This window comes from Hesperophylax consimilis, chromosome 4, assembly GCF_061612785.1.
Source record: "Hesperophylax consimilis isolate HC1 chromosome 4, BYU_Hcon_1.0, whole genome shotgun sequence".
In the NCBI taxonomy this organism is placed as follows: Eukaryota; Metazoa; Arthropoda; class Insecta; order Trichoptera; family Limnephilidae; genus Hesperophylax; species Hesperophylax consimilis.
The window spans coordinates 15,906,007-15,927,158 of NC_142839.1; the positions used below are offsets into that span (position 1 = coordinate 15,906,007).

At 36.3% G+C, this 21,152-nt stretch overlaps 3 protein-coding genes across 3 annotated transcripts in view; 1 reads left to right on the plus strand and 2 right to left on the minus strand.

Annotated features, from left to right (window-relative positions):
* Window positions 1–36: 36 nt before the first annotated feature.
* On the minus strand, window positions 37–3,608 carry LOC149424289 (uncharacterized). Its single transcript, XM_089631262.1, has 2 exons — window positions 3,372–3,608; window positions 37–2,435 (listed from the first exon to the last, which is right to left on the minus strand). Exons 1-2 carry the CDS (start codon window positions 3,385–3,387, stop codon window positions 916–918), a joined length of 1,536 nt encoding a protein of 511 aa, XP_089487388.1. The 5' UTR covers window positions 3,388–3,608; the 3' UTR covers window positions 37–915.
* A 1,573-nt stretch (window positions 3,609–5,181) lies between these two features.
* Window positions 5,182–6,697, plus strand: LOC149424290 (transcription and mRNA export factor ENY2-like). Its single transcript, XM_089651419.1, has 2 exons — window positions 5,182–5,352; window positions 5,453–6,697. Exons 1-2 carry the CDS (start codon window positions 5,297–5,299, stop codon window positions 5,670–5,672), a joined length of 276 nt encoding a protein of 91 aa, XP_089507545.1. The 5' UTR covers window positions 5,182–5,296; the 3' UTR covers window positions 5,673–6,697.
* A 989-nt stretch (window positions 6,698–7,686) lies between these two features.
* The window catches only part of Megf8 (multiple EGF like domains 8), a 39,709-nt gene continuing 26,243 nt past the window's right edge, over window positions 7,687–21,152 (minus strand). The window contains exons 15-20 of the mRNA XM_089651421.1: window positions 20,636–21,076; window positions 20,385–20,552; window positions 14,255–15,087; window positions 13,868–14,166; window positions 13,302–13,549; window positions 7,687–13,222 (exon numbers count right to left, since the gene is read on the minus strand). Coding sequence (XP_089507547.1) covers window positions 12,258–13,222; window positions 13,302–13,549; window positions 13,868–14,166; window positions 14,255–15,087; window positions 20,385–20,552; window positions 20,636–21,076 — 2,954 coding nt within the window. The 3' untranslated portion in view covers window positions 7,687–12,257. The remainder of the gene's footprint in view (window positions 13,223–13,301; window positions 13,550–13,867; window positions 14,167–14,254; window positions 15,088–20,384; window positions 20,553–20,635; window positions 21,077–21,152) is intronic.

Here is a 21,152-nt window from a genome sequence, read left to right on the forward strand (position 1 = left end):
AAGTATTATTTATCAGAACAAAACACTGTAATATATAATAAAATACATATACCTACCACTGAATATATTTAATATACATGTTTATGGGTAAAATTAACTAAAATGGACTTCATTTTATGTAAATTTTAAAACAATTCTATAAACCTTTTATACTTGAACTACTATGGATGGCAAATGTAAGATCTCATCTCGAATTTGCATCCGTCATTTGGAATCCTCAATACATACTAAGCTTGGTGTATGTATTAACGGAATTGAAAGTATGTATTCAAACAAATTTTTTGAAAGTCATCAGTGTAACCCCATTACTCTTTACAAACGCAGAAAAAATGTTGACGTACTGATTCTCTATAACATTGTGAACTGCCTAACTGACTTATTGACTCAACAGCTCTATTACAAAGGATTGCATTTCATTGCAGATTCCAGATCGAATACCATATTTGGACCTTTGCTTGGATGTATCTGTAAATGTTACGATACCCTAAGAGATATTGATATTTTCCACTTTACCCTTAAAACGTTCAAAATCAAAGTAACCTCGAGATGTACTTAAATTAAAAAATTTATTTCTAGATTATTATTTAAATACACTACGTAGTCTTATAACTTTTACTATATACATACTTGCACCCTAATCTGTAACTATAACAAAAAATAATTTAAATGGAACTTTACTGGTTTATTTTATATTCACCATTAAATGTAAAATTAATTTACATGTATAACTTTGTTTCTTAAATAATTTTTTTTTAAATACATATTCTTCATAGGCCTCCCTCAAATATTTTTGATTTTGCCGATTCTTCTGGTAGCTTCCGCCCTTCTGAAACCAGTTGTAGCAGTTATTTTTAAGTTGTCAACTTATCTGCGGACGATCTCTGCTTCTCTTTCCCAACCAACTACAAAATATGATTATTGTGGTGGTTCTGCATTCTGACCCGACGACTCCAGTTGATCAGAGCCCTGTGCATCCGGTAGGGGAACTATAATAATTTCTATAGTAGAATGTTCACTAGTTTCAACGGGTTTATTGGTACTTTTGGTTTTTCTCTTAGAACCCAATTTCTCCGTGTGAGTTTTAACATGCTGATTTAATTTGTCAGTTCTCGTGAATTCCATCGTACAACCGAGGTGAGATCTAAAAGGGCAAGGCTTTTTCTTATTTGGTTGGTGTATTTTGATATGACGCATCAGGATATCTTTCCTTGTGAATTTGACATTGCAGATAATGCACATAAAGTTCTTTTCTTTGCTATGGGTCAGCATGTGCGATAAGAGATAGCTTTTGGTCTTAAAGTTCAAACCACAAATACCACACCTCAAGTTTTTAGAGTCATCGTGCAACACTAGATGACGCCGTAAAGCTCGCTCACTTACAAATGTCTTGTTGCAATGAGAGCAGGTATTGATGTGACTCGCTGTAGCCAGGTGATGCGCCAATCTATCGTGCTTCTTAAAACTCACATTGCAATACATACAGGTGTGTTTTGTAACCTGGTTGCTTTTGGAAGAGCTCGGATGATGGTTCTTATGATGGTTGGAAATTTCACTGAGGGATAAAAATTTTAGTGAACATATGTGGCAGTGGTATTCTGTAACTGGGTGATTGATATTAATATGAGATATTAACGAATCAAGATCTACAAACATTGCCAAGCATTTATTCTGTATACATTTGTATACCTTTTGGTGTCCGTGTTCTTTAAGATGAACTTTTAAGGTAACATAAGTGTTCAGGCGCTTTTGGCAATAAGGACAACAGTATCCAAGGTTACTTCCCACTCCCTGGTGCGCGGGAGAGGGGAGGGTTTTACTGAGGCCATCGGGCCACACTCGGTGCGTTGCCATGTGCTTCTTCAGGTTAGATTTATGGGAGAAGGTTCGTCCACACACAATGCACTGGAAAGGTTTCTCTCCAGTGTGAGATCGGAAGTGCAGATACAAGTCAAACTGTTTCTTGAAAACTCCCTGGCACACAGAACAGGTTAGTTCACCAGGTGTTCCACTAGAAGGCTGCTCGGAACAGGGGAGAGTTGTTACAACATTTGCTTCTTCAATAAACTCCTGAGGCTCAACTGGCTGGATATACCGGAGAGTTCTGATGCAAGGAACTGCTTCCTCTCTATTCATCTCATCTGAAGAAGAAACTGTTACTTTTTGGCATTCTGTTACGGCATTGGCTGAATTCCATATCCATATTTGATTAGATGGCTGAGCAAAACTAATCGATTTTTCATTTTCATTTCTTATCATTATCTGGGAAGCCATATTTTCAGTGTCTGCTGTGATATGCTCCCTCTTATGAGAAAAAAACTCTATTAGAGTTTGGAAGGTCTCTTTGCATTTTCCACACCGAAAAACATCTTCCGGGTCACTTACAAAAGACGGCATAACTGATACATTTTCACATAATGGCTGGCTTTCTTCAATATCTGAAAAAATATACATCTATGAGAATAGCAGACTAATCCCTCCCCAAACACGAGTTATTCTCAATTAGAGTGGTGTTAATTACATTAACAGCTTAGAACTTGTTATTTTTTTTTGCATTGCTTATATGTCTTGCATTTTCGTTTTATATTATTTTATATAACCTAATTGTTGATAATTACTTATGGTAACTTCTAATTATGTTAATCTCCGGTTGAAAATTTAAAAAAAAATGGTGTTCTTTCATGGCATGTCATGTTATGTTTTCAATCGATTAGATCTTTTGTGATTTACGAGGATCCAGATGATTAATCGTAGATGAAAATATGTTATTTTTGAACTGAAATTAATTTTACTTCCAATATACTTACCATATATTTTGCATTGGTATTTTTTTTTCCTTTTTGCACACAGATTTCGAACATATAAATATGTTAGATACCATAAATTGGTTTGTGTGTTCGTGTAAAGAATGGTAATTGAAATTTTTTTCCATTTTTCAATTTTAATTATTATGTTTCAAATCATATTACTGCAATAAACATAGCTTTGTATTGTAATATAATTGAAAAAAATGAAATATTCGGAATCGTTGGACACGGATTTTACGAAATATTTTTGAATAAAACCTTCTGATTTACCTTTATTACTATAAAATGAAAATGAAAAGAAAAAAAATAATTACAAGTGATTAAGCCCTCAATTGCAATACTAGGAATAACTGAGAAGCTTAGGGCATCCTCATTTGGCCAAGGCTTCTCAGAAGTTATGTTCAGATTGATAGTACTCAACTGCAGACAGACTGTGAAATTAATACATAAGTCTGGTACATGGCACTATTTGTAGCCTATCTCTTTCATTCTGAGATTCTCCCAACACCATCAAATGCTTAACAATTAGTAACATTCAATAATAACATTGATTTAATTCATACTTACTGTTGGCTAGATCCATGGTTTATAAATGTTATTGTCTCTAGTTTAAAATTTAATGTCAATTTTTTTATTATTAATTCACGTCTACTGGAAATGCATACAAATGTTTCAAAGGATTATCATTCACAGAACAATACCCTAACATTAACTACTTTAAAAGTATCCATTTGTTGTATGGGTCATGGGTTGTATAATATTCCTACCATGTTCCTACAATTGCTTGTTTATGTTTATGTCAAAATCATCTCTCTTGACTTGACGTAAGATTGCATAGATGTCATAGATAGAATTTCTCGTGTACTTCGTTCTGAGTCATTGAGTAGTTTAGCTAGAAAGTGGTAGAATGTGACATAATTATTATGCTGTGCCAGTGCACGTTGGGCCAACGCATTGGGCCAATGCGCTAGAACGTGTGCAGGACCACTTAGTGTATATTGGCCGCTGCACTCGTTGGACGCCAACGTAGACCGGCCAACCCGACAATGGTCGGTTTTTCTTGCACAAATCAAAGGATATTGGCGTCAACGTTGGCCCAACGGCACCAATAGCGGTCTATGCAGAATACTACAGGGTGCTGGGGCCATGTTTTCTACAAGCAACGTTGTCTTCACAACTTTACTTGCATTTCTTGCAGAACGACCTGCAGGTACTTCTTGGAGACATTACTCTAATAACCATAAGCAATATGTGGTTTCAGCAAGGCGGTGCTCCGCCTCACCTTGGGCTACAAGTTCAAAAATTCCTCGATGAAGAGTTTCAGGGCCGCTGGATAGGATATGCTGGACCTACCGCATGGCCAGCGAGGTCACCTGATCTGACTCCAATGGAATTTTTTTGTGGTACTTCATAAAAGAGAAAGTCTTTCCTGTATGTTGATACTTTAAAACTACGTATCATCAATGACTTCGACGAGGTAAAAATTAACCCAGACATGATTCAAAGAGTGCAAGAATCAACCATCAGACGGACCCAACTGTGCTTGGAAGTTAACGGTGAACATTTTGAACAATTTTTGTGACGTGTTTGTGTTTTTGAATTGGAAATCGGAACATCGCTACATATTGTGAGTATGACTACCTACCTATGCTAACAATAATTTTTATCTGTCACTTTGGCGTCACCACATCGAATAACGAAAAAAAACAACTCTGAAATAGCCGAAAAATATATGTTTTTTGTTTTTTTTTGGTGAAAATGCTCATATCAAAATTTTTTATGTTTATTTGGGTTCTTCATGTGGTGTATATTTTTCAGTTTCCCGCTTGTACTACGAGTTTCCGGATACAGTGAATAACATTTAACGTTTAGGAGGTCATTGAATAAAAAAGAGGGGATTTTCTTTAGTCGTTGGTGGGGTATATGCATATGCCAAGAAAACATTCGCAAGGAGCTCTTTTAAAGAGTATTTTTTTATCGCGAAGAACTTTAGTAAGCAACATTTGATACGAGATGATATTACGTATTAATTTACGATGTTTGACAACTATCATTGAGCGTGTGCCCTAGTCTTTCTCTTTCCGTTACACGAGACCTCCTTATCGCATAGCGAGAGTAAAAAGCGATATCTCAAACTCTAAGCCAATGAGATCTGAACTTTCAGCAACAACATTTTTTTAATGAGAAAACGGAGTGGGGCTTGACGGTTTCAAACGGGTTTTAAGGTCAGACCAAAGTTATATGCCCCTGGCCCACCGTGTATGATGAACTTTAGTCACGAATTTGGATTTTTAGGTTCTTAATGCATCACAAATAACCATAGACGAAAAAAACAGTCTTCTGTTATTCTGTTTCAATTTTTTTACTTACTAATCTATGCTACACAGGTTCTGTCAAAATTTGCCGCAAACTGTCAAAAATAGTAGAGATTTTTATAAATAAAACTACATTTGTGCTGCACAGTTCGTTTATTTTTATTTTATAAAACGACAATGGCTTTGAATACTATCGCAAATCAACGTATTATATTAACTGGAGATAGAGAAAGGTAAATTGTTGTATACTATGCCACAAATAACGGTTAATTTTATTATTATTGTTGTTCATACATTTTAAAAATTCCTTTGAATGATGGTTTGATATTTCAGGTTCAAAGAACTGTTACGCCGTCGACTTTTAGAGTGTGGCTGGAGGGACCAAGTGAGATTGCTCTGCCGCGATGTCGTGAAAGACAGCGAAGGAGCTTCCATAAGCATCGACACTCTAGTGACTAAAGTTACACCGAGGGCTCGATCTCTAGTATCAGACACCGTTAAGAAAGAGTTGTTGCAAATTATCAAAAACCATTTACTGACTCAAAAGGAATAATCAGTGTTAAAACGACTGAATGCACCGTAGTTTGGTAAAGTTGTTGAATTCCGCCTCAAGCAAAGGCTCTTAATTACTAATGGAAATAACTATTTAAGTCGGGGGTTTAAATAAACGGTGATGAAATAGGTTTTTTTAATTTGGGTTATTTTCATAATTTATGCATATTTCCTAACATTTAAACTTAAATTTGAAGAAATGGAACTTTAATGCATCTTTTACCATCTCCCACAAAATAAATAGTTGTTTCTTATAGTAATTAAGTTGAAACCAAGTGCTATTTATTAATTGTGTTGCGAATTAAGAGCAGGGCCGGCCCTGCGCGGGCACAATTGGTGCAATTCGTTCCGGGTGCTACATTTCCAAGGCGCTGATACTTAATACTTAACTTAACACATCACCTTTGAGATTATTTTTCACAAAAATATTATTGATTACAGTGATCACCAATCTTTTACCTAATACTTACCATCTTCTACCTATTACGTATTATCTACTACCTACTATCCACAGTAGTTTTTTTTTAATACAAAATTTTTTTTAATACAAAATGGTTTTCTAATTAGTAATTCGAAATTTATTTTTGTCCACACGAAAATTTATACGTATATCTATCTACTACCTACTACCTAGGGCCTTGGTGTCTAATGGTACCGTTTGGCTCGTGGTCGGCCCAGATTAAGCATGAGGCAGAATTCAACGAGTTTATCCATAGTTTTATTAAATTTTAGTAATATGAAGTAAGTGCATCAACTATGTGATTTTTCCCAACTCCTATTGGTTTACATAGGACAACACTCTTTTCAGGTGTTTTAAAACAATTTTCACTAAAAATTATTAGTAGTGTCGTCTTATATTTGCTAATTTTCTTTTGACAACTAGTTATTAATAATTGTTTAAGATTGCCAAACAAATGAATAAATGTATTTCTTAAAGCAAAATCTTCATTTTAATGTGGGTTTATAGTATTCATATCTCTTCCCTACATACAGCATCCCCAAAAATGACATATCCCCTGAGGGAAATAAACAACTCAGGGTCTCTTCTGTGGAGTTAGTATAAAATTAAGGATATCGTCTACGAAAGTTCAATACCGCAACTGAGCAAATAATTTCAAAAGATGTTTTGACGGCCTCCCTGTTCGAGGGGTAAGGCTCTCAACTAGCAAGCTGGAGGTAGCGGGTTCAAATTCCGGCGTGCGCAAGTAAATTTTATTTGGCTTTAGCCTGTTTGGTGACCAGATCTGAATAGCCAGGTACTTCCCCATCTCCTCCCCCTCCCCATTACCTTCAGCCTCACAACATACCGCATTTGGGGATGCCATAGTCTCACTGGCTCCAGACGGTTGGGAGCAGTTGGGACTAAGAATGATAAGGTTGTAAAAGAAAATGTTTCAAAAAGTTTTTTTAGTGATTTCAGTTGAACAGCACATGCCGCATTGATTGACGCTTTTAAATTTTGAAATTGACCAATAGACTGATTTTACTCGGTTACAGTCAATACCGCAAATGAATCATCCCCAATACATAAGCAAGCAAGAGCGCTTATATCCCTAGATAGTTTTTGTCCCTCCTGAACATTTACAAATAGATCTTCCACGGTATTGGACTTACACTGAAATATATTCAATTTTAATTTCTGTATCTCTGTTTCGGAAATCACCTGTCTTTTGTTGGACTAGTTTTAGTAAATAAAATACCAATTTAGTCAACATGAAATACAATACTCTATTTTTCAATAAAATTACAATAATATACATAATAATAATATTATATGAACATGATTAAAATTCATAAGAAGAAATTTTGAGTCATAAGTAATACTGCAAAGTTAGCTGTCATGTAAATATAAAATATCAGATTATCAATCATTAATCAATCACATAACTTGTAAATTTATTTTGCCTATATTTGAATCACAGACATGCTTAAAGTTAAACAATGGTTGCCAATTAATTTGAAGAAATAATTCACACACATAAAAATATTTGATCTACATAAATAATTTTGTTTGCTAAAGGTTTCAGAACATTAATTTCACAAAAAATATGGATATAATTATGCCAAAAAGGAAGTAGTTTTTCATTCAATTGAACATGACTGAAGCAATGGAAAATATTTCAAATAATTAGAAATAAGAAGTAATGTTCAATGAGTACCAAGAAAACTAATACAAAAGAAGTTTTAAACAGAAGCGATAAAAAGATATTGTTTACATAATATAAAATGATTTGCTGAGTAAACTCTAAAATAAGTTTAGTGTAAAATTCTCAAAAGAGCGTGATAGGTACCTAAAGAGTGGTGTAATAATTTATGTAAAATTAATAATGATATATTACAGTGAAACCCACTTATAAAGTTCCCACGTAAGAAATTTCCATGCTTAAGAAGTTTTGTTTTTACAGTCCCTTGAAGACTGAAATGCAAATGACCAAAATAATCTCAGTTATTTATTTATACGCCCATTGGGCTTTTACATACATAGTTAACAAAAAAATAATATTCATTTCAGTTATAAGGTTTTCCCACAAAATAAGTTTATTTCTGATGTCTTGGAAAACTTTATAACACAGATTCAATAAACATATAAACCTGCACGGATTGGGAGAAATATTAAATGTGACTAGTTTTTTCCATTGCTTCACAAATGCAGATTAATGACCAAACGAAAAACAATTATTATTCATTATTGTGTGGCCTAACAGTTTTAAACCAACTCTTGACCTCATTCTATTAAAATTGTAACAAAAAACATCAGGTACTTAATAAGGTAACATTTCCAGAGATAAAAAACACGTAAAATGGGTATTTATTACAAAATAATAGAAAACTGAAGTTAATGAATTAATAAAATGGAATGTGTATTTAGAACTCCAGTTCTCGTCTTTTCCTGCCTTGTGCAAAAAACGTTCTGCAAGCAGTATTTTTATTGGAACGATTCACTCGATTTAGTCTACTTATATAAAAGTCTACTTATATAAAGTCTTTCAGTAGACCTTAATAAATATATACAGAACTCTCACTAATCCGCCAACCTAAAAACAAGGGCATGTGTCCAATTAGTCAATGCGGCGGATTATAGTGCATAAATACAAAATATTATCAATCTTTCTTAAAATTTACATTTTTTGGTTTAAAGTTAAGGTGAATGACTTGCGAAAAGACTACATTTTGTAAACTTATTCAAGCAAAAAGTGGACAAACAAAATTAACAAAAAAACATGCAACAGTTGCTAGAATACAAAGAAGACTAACTGAAATATTCTAATCAACCCTGACGACTGGTTAAATGGTCAGCGAGAGCAAGTTAGACGGCAGTATAGTAACCGAGTGTGTAAGAGCAAGATAACACAACTCATCGGTTAACAAAGATTGGCGCTTGAGTCTAGGCACGCGGCGACTGGTTAAATGGTCAGCGAGAGCAAGTTAGATGGTGATATAGTAACCGAGTGTGTAAGAGCAAGATAACACAACCCATCGGTTAACAAAGATTGGCGCTTGAGTCTAGGCACGCGGCGACTGGTTAAATGGTCAGCGAGAGCAAGTTAGATGGTGATATAGTAACCGAGTGTGTAAGAGCAAGATAACACAACCCATCGGTTAACAAAGATTGGCGCTTGAGTCTAGGCACGCGGCGACTGGTTAAATGGTCAGCGAGAGCAAGTTAGAAGGTGATATAGTAACCGAGTGTGTAAGAGCAAGATAACACAACCCATCGGTTAACAAAGATTGGCGCTTGAGTCTAGGCACGCGGCGACTGGTTAAATGGTCAGCGAGAGCAAGTTAGAAGGTGATATAGTAACCGAGTGTGTAAGAGCAAGATAACACAACCCATCGGTTAACAAAGATTGGCGCTTGAGTCTAGGCACGCGGCGACTGGTTACATGGTCAGCGAGAGCAAGTTAGAAGGTGATATAGTAACCGAGTGTGTAAGAGCAAGATAACACAACCCATCGGTTAACAAAGATTGGCGCTTGAGTCTAGGCACGCGGCGACTGGTTAAATGGTCAGCGAGAGCAAGTTAGAAGGTGATATAGTAACCGAGTGTGTAAGAGCAAGATAACACAACCCATCGGTTAACAAAGATTGGCGCTTGAGTCTAGGCACGCGGCGACTGGTTAAATGGTCAGCGAGAGCAAGTTAGAAGGTGATATAGTAACCGAGTGTGTAAGAGCAAGATAACACAACCCATCAGTTAACAAAGCTTGGCGCTTGAGTCTAGGCACGCGGCGACTGGTTAAATGGTCAGCGAGAGCAAGTTAGAAGGTGATATAGTAACCGAGTGTGTAAGAGCAAGATAACACAACCCATCGGTTAACAAAGATTGGCGCTTGAGTCTAGGCACGCGGCGACTGGTTAAATGGTCAGCGAGAGCAAGTTAGAAGGTGATATAGTAACCGAGTGTGTAAGAGCAAGATAACACAACCCATCGGTTAACAAAGATTGGCGCTTGAGTCTAGGCACGCGGCGACTGGTTAAATGGTCAGCGAGAGCAAGTTAGAAGGTGATATAGTAACCGAGTGTGTAAGAGCAAGATAACACAACCCATCGGTTAACAAAGCTTGGCGCTTGAGTATAGGCACGCGGCGACTGGTTAAATGGTCAGCGAGAGCAAGTTAGAAGGTGATATAGTAACCGAGTGTGTAAGAGCAAGATAACAACCCATCGATGAACAAAGCTCGGCACTTGAGTCTACACGCGGCGGACTACTGAATTTGGCATACGAATACTAGTGAATTATTGATTTTGTGCTTTCAACTAGTAAAACTAACGGCAAATTGAGTGGCGGATTACTGAGAGAGTACTGTATTATAACAATCTGGGATTTGGAAATCAGTATTTGACCTTCCAGCTTTAAAAAACTCTTGATAAATAGATTGTTTTTAAAGTTGGAGAGAAAATAAATAGTAAATATAAATATAATGCATTATATAAAAACACCCTCACCCTAAACTTTGTTAGTTGAAATAAGGTTGGACTTCATCAGTGTTTTCTGGACGGTACCTCTAAGCACTCATTACTATTCTATCAGTTTCTTTATTGAGTTGAATCTTTGTTATTCTTGAGAAATTCTTATATTACCCCTAACCATAATTGGGAACATATTATTACAATGATTAATACTTGGTATCTGTGTTTTTATCGTCTTACCACTTAGCCTTCACATCCTAGATTCACTCACCTGAGATTGCTTCAAATTAACACTACATATTATACGTTTAATACAAAATCTGGGTACGTCGCACAACACTTATCTTGAATACGTACTTTATAAGATTGTTTAAAATAGCTCACAATCCAAAAACATTGTTAAAATGGCAAATGTTAAACAAATAAAGTTATGTATTTTGTATTTACAACTATTTTATAATGAGTGGTATAGCACATTTTACGAAAATAAATAAGAAAATATACATAATAATATCAATAGGTTTCGGAATGCACAATTCAAAGTCAATAATAGCCAGTAATACAAGTCCCTACGCATATCATATTATGTGTAAACACATATAAACTACTTCTTAACTGTTGGCACATACTGATTTTATTATCTACCTTTAAAATCTTGTTCCCGATACAATCGTAATATATATATATATTACAATACAAACTGAATTTCTAAAAGTACCAAATAATTCATCAGTAAGTGCAAAGAGAGCTGCTTACTTATTACAAATGAAATGCACTGATATTGTTAAATATAGATAATCAATTCTACGTCAAAAATACATATGAAACAGTTTGTGACAAATCTAATGTCTGCTACATATATTGATGGTACATATTCATTTACAACCACAAGCTAATGCTTCTCTGGAAGAGTAGTATTAAATATTGTCATTGTAAATTGTAAACATTTTTACTTACATGTAGGTACTTTTTCCTTTAATAAATAAAAAATAATAATTTTGTAAGTTGAAAGAATTTGAGATTATAATACATACATATCCAATCATTACATGTATGTCAGAAGTTGGATGGTTGATATAAGACAGAAAGTAGTCACATTGTTAATGGAATGTTGATTAATAGAAGTGATGAGATCACATATTATTTGAACCAAGTTTAGGTTGAAAGGAGATACATACACGAAAATGATCTAATTTTCAGAGCTTGCTTTAAAAATTGATTAATAAATAAACTGATTGAAACCATTAAAGAAATGTTATGAATAGTGATTATGTACTTAGCACATTGTTTGCGGGTGATGTCTAAATTTTCATAAAGTATTCAATATAAGATAAAAAAGTCACAGCTAAATATTTTAAATGAAAAAATTATCCATGCAAATGTGGTTTGACAAAATGCCCGCAAACAATGTGTTAATTGAACATTCTAAAAAGGCTCCAAACTTTAAAACATTACAAAAAATTGAGCATTGGAAAGTAGATTCAGTTATGAAGTAAAAGTTAATATTATTTATTTTAATTTCCCTCATCGACTGGTCGGCGAATAAAAGATTATGTACAACCCTAAAAGTTATTGCCTTCATAATACAATATACACACTATATATATGTAATCAGCTTTGTCATGGTCTAACAAATAAAACATAGCTATTTACAAACACCAATAAAGATAAGAGTCTAGGAAGGAGGGGCCCGGCGTAGGAAGGTGCGGCCGGAAGAGGGAAGAGTGCGCGCCAGGAGCACCAGGGAGGAGGCAAGTGCCAGGCGTGCCGGGGCGGAGCGCCCCCCGGGCAGCCGCACCAGTACTGACGCCACGGCCGCCAGCCCGTCCGCAGTGGGCTCCAGCGCTACGGGTCGCGCCTCCGTGCTCACGTTCACTGAACGCGCCCACGCCTTCTTTCGCTGCGCCCCGGGGCTCAAGGGCGCCAGCAGCAGCGTGACAGAAGCAAAAGGTCGCTTGGCCATGTGCAGCATCTCCACCACGTGTCGACGCCGCGCCCGCCTTACGTCAGCCGCCTGCTTGGCTTTCCACGCCACCACGCACGCCGCCAGGAACAGGAAGAAACAAGAAAAGAACACGGAAAAGAAAACAAACAGATCGATATGAAGCTGATCTTGTCTGAAGAAAACCATGCCTTTGCTGGGTTTAGTTATTCCGTCTTCGCTTTCCAAAGCTTTCAAAACCAAATAAAATTTAGTGTATCCCAAATCGTGAACGGCCTGAGGAAGAGTCAACACCAGACGATTCTTTAATCCTTTCACCCAAAGTAAAGTATTCTTCTTATCGACTGTGATGTACGTGCTTAAACCTTCAGCTTCGTGCGATATTAATGTGTACTCTACTTTCTGGAAAAACGACTTTGATTTATAAAGCTTATCAAAATTAGACCTGTTTAAGAAGAAAGGTTCAGTGATCTGAGGATCATTTCGGAACAGAGCGGGGTCGAGGTCTACGTGATGTTCGCCTGAACTAGAATTTACAGAAACTACAAACGAACTGTCGTTGGGGCTCATGAATATATCGAGAGCTCCTTGGGTAACATCTATAATAACTCGAATATCTACGTTCATAAATCTAGGGATGACAACGAAGAATACTGTGTGTCCTGGATTCAGCATGCGGGGTCGTACTTTGCACTCATCTGAAAAAACCAAATATTATTTAAAACAATGCATACAAAAAAATAATTTAGGGGAATATTGAAAATTGAGTACACTTACCAACAAGTTTAGCATCGAAACACATTTTGTTGTCAGCCGTCATCATCTTATAACATTGGTGTCCATTCTTGGGGTCGCCCATGTAGGAGTCCTTGCATTTGACGCACTGGTAGCGCCAGCACTCCTGGGCCGAGTTCTTGCTGGAGCTGGATGTTTGGCATGTGGCGTCGCTCTCCGTGTTGTTCCCGCAGTTGCACTTCTCACCGGTCACTGGGTCACAGATATCACCGTGTCCGTGGCATTCGCATCTGTGATACAACAAAATCGATTTTATATGTGAAATAAATCATATGAATTATAAAGCAGAAGTCTGGATGCTGAAGAAAAAATTCTGGAATAGCGAGTTTAACATTAAATTTGTCCAGAATTTCTTAGTATACAGAAATATTTTCAGTTCGCTTTGTCATTTCCATTGCAAGTTTTAAAGTACTCATTTAACTGTCAAAAAATGAAACAGATGCTATACCTTTTTTCAACATTGTTCAATAAGAGAATTGAAAGTCAGTTGTAGCTAGTAAAATATAATGTAGAAAGACTGATTAGGGTTTGATATATTATGTACATACGGTCGACACGGATCTCTGAAGTCTTCAGAACCCCTGAAGTTGCCATCGATGCATTTGTCACACCTCAAGCCGTCAGTGCTATTAGCACACTTGAGACATTTGGCTTTGGACATGGGGCCCTCGCCCAGGTAATTCTCCAACTGCACCACGGTCATGTCCGGTGTAATGGGGGGAACATCGGCCGAGTCACTCAGGCAAATAGAGCTGTGGCCGTGGCAGTAGGTTAGGCATGGAATACATTGTCCATTATCAGTGGGATCCCCCACAAACAGAGGTTTACACTTTTCACACTGCGCTCCCTGTAATAAACAAATTAAAACATTGCTATTATGTTCAACGAGGGACTCTTAATATTTTCATGTAAATTTGACGGAGACCCATTCCTACCATGGTGTTGTTATGACATTCCAAGCACTGGTTCAGTTTATCTGGCCCTTCACATTTGGCATGTCCGTTACATTGACATTGTATGCTGCAATTAGCGCCTACATATCCAAAGTCACAATCACACACATCGGGGCGCACACAAGCTCCCCTCACGCAGCCCTGGGTACAAACGGGCACACATGATCCCCCAGCGGCGCGATAACCAGGCCCACAGACACACTCGTAACCAAGCGGAAGGTCTTCACAACGCTCTGAAACTGGGTCACAACTGTGATGGCCGTTGGCACATTCATTCTCAGGCGGGCAGCGAACGTAATGCCACGAAACAGTGTCGTTTTCACTCAGTTCAACATTGTTGCGTTCCTCGTAAAGAGCTCGGCAGGTGGAGTGAAGGGGGTGCTCCGCAGGACTGTCTAGAGAGCCCTGTGTACATAGACCTTCTCCCTCCCAACTACCCTGTCCCTGGTGGGAGCACCAGCCACAGTGAGCGTGGCGCAAGCAGTCGGCGCATTGGCTGAAGCTCTCACACGGCGAGGGGCATTGCTCCGCCTCTTGGGACTGAAGAACTAGGCCACACACCCCTCCTGCACACATGACTCCCTGGTAGGAGGGGGCCACGCAGGCCTGCAGGTGCGTGGCCCAGTGGCACTCGTGTGTGCCCCCCTCCGCCCCCTCTGCTCGCAGACATGTCCTGCAGTCCTTGAATGTGTGACACTTTTGGGGACAGATATCTATTTCCCTCAGTTTTTGACTGCCCCTGCCGAGTCCATCTTTTGGAATGCACGCCCAGTCATATATTGCAGAGTTAGAGATGACTTTTGGAGTAAATTCACCTAAAAAAATATTACGTTAGGGTCAATCCGCACCAAATCATCCAGAAAATTTTGGATTTGTCACCCACCATCTCAGATTTTGATGAAACTTTAAATTTTTAATCCTTCCATATAGATAATAATAATAATATACAACGAGGCGTACCAGGCACACTACACTATTTCATATTGAAGCCAACAATACCAATGCAGCAAACAACTCAGTAATTACTCGCGCAATCACAACATACACCCATTACGAAAAATTACTACATTTAGACATCTTTCATGATTCCTTTCTAACATACAAAACTAACTTATTAAATTTCTTAGCATGACAAATTTCAAAAATATTTTCACATCATTTTTCAAAACTCCTATGTATTAACAGTCAATTACAATTCGTGAGCTTATTATAATTCTTATTTTCAATTCATTTATTATTATCTATCCACACACTTCCTTCCTTTTATAACAATCCCAGGCGAAATTACGTAATGACATTTTATGGACATACGTAATAGGTACTACAACTATGTAATAACTAAAAAAATTCTAACTGTATCCTATTGTACTGTGTATGTCTTAACAAATAAATAAATAAATAAATAAATTAAGAAAATATACCAAATTTTACCTTCCTACCTCAACTCGTTTTTTTTTTATGGGCAGTTGAAGTTTGGGCAAAATAAGCGTTTTTACATATTCCGAGCACTCCGGAAGAGCTTGTACCTTCAATGAAAAAAAATTGTATCTTTGTCATTTATAGTGCAAATGCAATGAAAATTTTCAATATTATCAAGAAAACTATGCTGATTGCAGAAAAAAATAAATAAACCCTTTACATTTATCTACTTGACTTTAAAAAATTACCAAAAGTAATTTTTTAAGTAATTTTTGGGACGGAAAAGGTACTTTACAAAAAAGCAATATCTCGGGAAGGTACAGTGTTAATGAAGTAATTTTTTTTTTTATTCATATCTACAAATAGCATAGAATCACATACAAAAATAAAATTCATGGCATTTTACTTGCTTCAATAAATAAAATCCATTATAAACTTTTTTCAAACTTTTTGTAATTTTTTTTTTATTCTTATCTACAATAAACATAGTACAACCTAAAAAAATAAAACTCCTGGTATTTTGTGTGCTTCACAGTGTAGAAACGTTTTTAAAATGAGAAATCTTAATCATACAGAATTGTTCCAAGTTTTTTAAAATCTAGATACTGTATTTGCAAATAAAAAAAGTCAAACTTATTCGGTCCTTTACAACATGCTGGTAAGCTTGCAATGTAAGCTTAAGGCACCAACAAAATAATGTACCTTGTTCCTTACCCTGAATGCATACACCATAGCAATATTTTATAACAAGATCAACTTTTTAACTCTTTTCAATACAAAGTTAACTCTTTAAAAAACAAATACAATAAAAATAAAACAGGCAATGTAGGATTAGGTTAAATGAAAGTACATTACAATAATATTGTTTACAAATAAATGTTCAAGTTCATTTTTTACTTTTATTCTTGATCTGACCCATAAGATGGTTGAACTTTTGATCAGCATGATGAACGTCTTTTTCAAGAAAGTAGTAAGCTCTTCCTGAACCTTTTGTTGTGGGAGGGTCAACGATATTAAAAATATTTTGTAGTGGAACAAAACAAATATCTTCTTTTTGATGTGGCCAGTAAAAGGATGGAGCTGGGCCAAAAGGATGCATAAACTTGATTGATACATCACACTCGTCTTCATCTTTGGAAACCACAAGTCCAAAAAACCAATGGTTGTCATATACGCAAGCTACATAAGAGTTTGTACAAATTTGTACCATACTTAGTTGCTCAGAGCGATTTCGTTCCCCACTGAAGTTAAAAATCAAAGCATAATCTGAATCTGAACTTATCCTTTTTGTGCCAACTTCATTTTCAGACAGAGGAACAAAGCAGTGGAAACCTCGAGTGCCTGGTATTGTTTTAGCTTGTGAAAAACGCTGCTGTAATTGTTGCCTGCAAGTGAATAAGCTTTCTTTTCTCAGCAAGTAAAAATATATATTTTCTACTCTCGACTGACAAAACTTAAAAGTTTTGTCTACAGTTGTGATAGTGTTGCCAGGGCCAAGTTGCAAACTTTCTCTAGTTAGAAGACGTTTTACTGTTCCACCTATTCCATCACAGGGAGATTTCCCATGACTCGTAGCAAAAAACGACCAACATGCTTTCAAGTTGAAGTCTTTTTGATGGTGACACAGATTTAAAAAGTTTTTGCAGTTTTTATATTGCGCTGCGCAACCATCAGTAAAATAATGAACACTTTGAATTTGGGGAAATTTTTGATTTAAAAATTGAGCAACAATTTTTTGAGTTTCGTAAACGAAACTTACATCATGTTCCAAGTCATCTGAAATTACACACAAGCTTGACACTGTGAGATCTTTGCCAGGCTCTTCACAAGTGTAAATTACCACTGGGTGGAGTGAACAACTGTCTTGCGTCCAGTGGTAACCCTGGACTTCATTCTGGATAACATAGGAGAAGTTTTCACTGAAGTCTAATAACACAACAGCTTCATTTATCTGAAGCTGTGCTTTTAGGGACTCTTTGAGATATTTTGATTGAGACTTTGTTATAAAAGAATGAGGAAGAAGTTTTACAAGACTCTTCACAAGATGTTCTACATATTCATGAAAGGGAACTGTAACTGAAACCTGCTGTGTTCTATCAGTAGTTACCCATGCACTGTATGTAATTTCATCTTCTTGGTCCCATTCTTCAAATTTTTCTAACAAATATTTCTTAAGATTTTCACTAGATGTTGAACACTTATCGCAATGTCGAAGCATACAGTCTCTATTGTTCTTTGAGCACACTAAGTAGTCCATTAAATCATTGTACGTTTCTTCACTGTCACAAGCATTAAGAAGCAACACTACATTTTGATGAATTGCACAAACGCAGACAGAATGAGAGCCTGGAGAACCTACTGGCACACACCATTTGGGACGCAACCAACAAAATTTCGAAATCCCAATTTTTGAAGCAGGGTATTCAAACTTGAAGGTAGCATAAAGTTCATTCAGGTTACAAAGCAATAGTCTTTTTTGTTCATAAACATTTTTGGTTATGCTAACTTTATCTTTTTTCCCTGGCATAACACGAGAAAATTCATCGTTTTGGTAGAAATTTTTAACCAAAGTAACTGTTCCTTGGTCTAATGGTTTTCCTTTTTTTGGATCAGGTAAAGCAATGATACCATTTTCATTTAGTAGCTCTCGTGCTTTACGAACTGAGTATTCACCAACACTGAATTCTTCAGCAACCTTTTTTCTACTCCACGAAGTTGGAGCGAGAGTTAGAAGCTGAATTCTCTCACGGCGTGTAACTTGTGTTTCCAATTTTTTTTTAACCAACTCAACAAGCCTGTCCATGTCATTAGCTTTTTCTTGAATACATCTTGGTATTTTTGCATCACATTTTACTGGGGAAAATTCTTTTTCTAAAACTTTACTTACTTTTTTCTTTAAGGTTGAACAAGCAGAATCTAACTTCCGTTTAGCGTAACTAGACTTACTGTGGGATGGTATTGCATGTAGTTTAAATGGAGATTCTCCAATGTCAGTTAAAGAAGTGTTGATTTCTTGTAAAAAAATTTCTTTGTTTAAAACATTTTCAACTTCACTTATGTCTTCTTGAAAAGTGTTAAGCTCTTCAATTTCATTGTTAAGGTTTTGGCTCTTACTAATTTTTGCTCTGCATGCATTACAAATTTTTTGTCCAGGGATTGCTTTATTAGTTACTTTTAGAATGGTATTAATGTTCTCTGAAAATTCCAAGGATACTGTTCTTAAAGTTTTTGTAATTTTCCTTTTGTGGCTTTGGAACGGGTCAAAACAAGCTTTTTGAAATGTTTCATATTTATTTAAGTTAAATATTCTGTGGTGCTCACAAATGTTGAAAACCAAGTCTGTAGATACAAAAGTTCTTTGTTGAATAAGCTTTTTTTCAAATTCACTTAACAAATCCACACTCGTTAATTTCTCTGACTTAGTATAACTTTTTTTGTGACATTCAGTACCATTATGTTGTCCCACACTACATTTAACTAAACTTGTTTCGATTAGAGACATTTTAACAACGTACACCATAACATGAAACAACTACTGTATTTATATAGATGATCACTGCTTTGAAGCTGACTCAGAACTAAGCATGTCAGAGGAAACAAAGCATGTAGTATCCTGCAAACTTAGTGATGAGGCAGATAGTAATTTTCATGTTCTGTCTTGTTCTTGTTGCAGATACATCATTTCCATGTAGTGACTTGTCTCTAGGACTGTTTCTTTGATATTAGTCCATTCATTCAACCTATATTACTAGCTATATACCTAAACTATAACTTGCTCAATTACAAACTAAAAATAGATATAAAAAAAATCACAAAAAGTTTGAAAAAAGTTTAAAATGGATTTTATTTATTTTTGTATCTAGATTTAAAAAAACCTAGAACAATTCTGTATGATAAAGATTTCTTATTTTAAAAACGTTTCTACACTGTGAAGCACACAAAATACCAGGAGTTTTATTTTTTTAGGTTGTACTATGTTTATTGTAGATAAGAATAAAAAAAAAATTACAAAAAGTTTGAAAAAAGTTTATAATGGATTTTATTTATTGAAGCAAGTAAAATGCCATGAATTTTATTTTTGTATGTGATTCTATGCTATTTGTAGATATGAATAAAAAAAAAAATTACTTCATTAACACTGTACCTTCCCGAGATATTGCTTTTTTGTAAAGTACCTTTTCCGTCCCAAAAATTACTTAAAATATTACTTTTGGTAATTTTTTAAAGTCAAGTAGATAAATGTAAAGGGTTTATTTATTTTTTTCTGCAATCAGCATAGTTTTCTTGATAATATTGAAAATTTTCATTGCATTTGCACTATAAATGACAAAGATACAATTTTTTTTCATTGAAGGTACAAGCTCTTCCGGAGTGCTCGGAATATGTAAAAACGCTTATTTTGCCCAAACTTCAACTGCCCATAAAAAAAAAACGAGTTGAGGTAGGAAGGTAAAATTTGGTATATTTTCTTATCTATATGGAAGGATTAAAAATTTAAAGTTTCATCAAAATCTGAGATGGTGGGTGACATGGCCTGGATGATTTGGTGCGGATTGACCCGTTAAATAAGAATTAAAAATTTTTAATGACAAAGATGTGGTTGTTTTCGTTTTCCATGACAGGCGTTTTACATGTTTAATGGTCAAAACTGTAGTCAAAAATATATTGCCACACAAAAACAATATGTACTCACTGGATAATAAAACCTGTCTTGTCCAAATACAGGTTTCCTTTGGACAGTGTTCGCAATCTGTAGCGGCACACTTGTTCTCAGGGCAAGTATCCAAGTCTGTAATAGTAGACAATGAGGTGTCACATTTGATACTGTTGGAACAGTCTTGACCACGAGGAATGCAGGCTCCTGGAATTAAAAATAATGAAATAATCGGAACTGGAAAAAGGAAGGGATATCAAATATTGATAAATTAGATTTATGTTTATAACCTTTTCCACAAGCAGAACACCATTGGCAGGTAGACTCGGATTCAGGATATGCCGGCCAGGAAGCCAGGCAGGCACCACAAGTAGTGAAGTTTGAGCAAGAGCGACTGGCCACCAGCGTGGCATCACACGCCGCCCCATTGTTGGTGATGAGCGTCCCGTTGTGACTGCTGCACTGCTCCGCATGGCCGATGGAGTGGCAGTGAGTGGAGTTGTGCCCCCCGAGGGGATACACGGTGCAGAAGCTGCAGCCCATGTGGTGGCGGCAGGCGTGCTTGCCAGTGCTCCAGAGGCGACATAGGTCAGGCGGAAGAGTCACCCTTGTCACTGAACAACGGGCCGCCCCTGCCCAACCACCCACTATGTAAAGCACTCCGCTCTCTGCATCCAGAGTCATCGCATGAGCATACACGGGCGGTGGGAGATCCCCGATAATGACCACATCTAAACAGAGAAACATGTATAAATAATATGTCAACTAATTAAAATAATCTTTGTTGAACACTTTTCAATATGTATG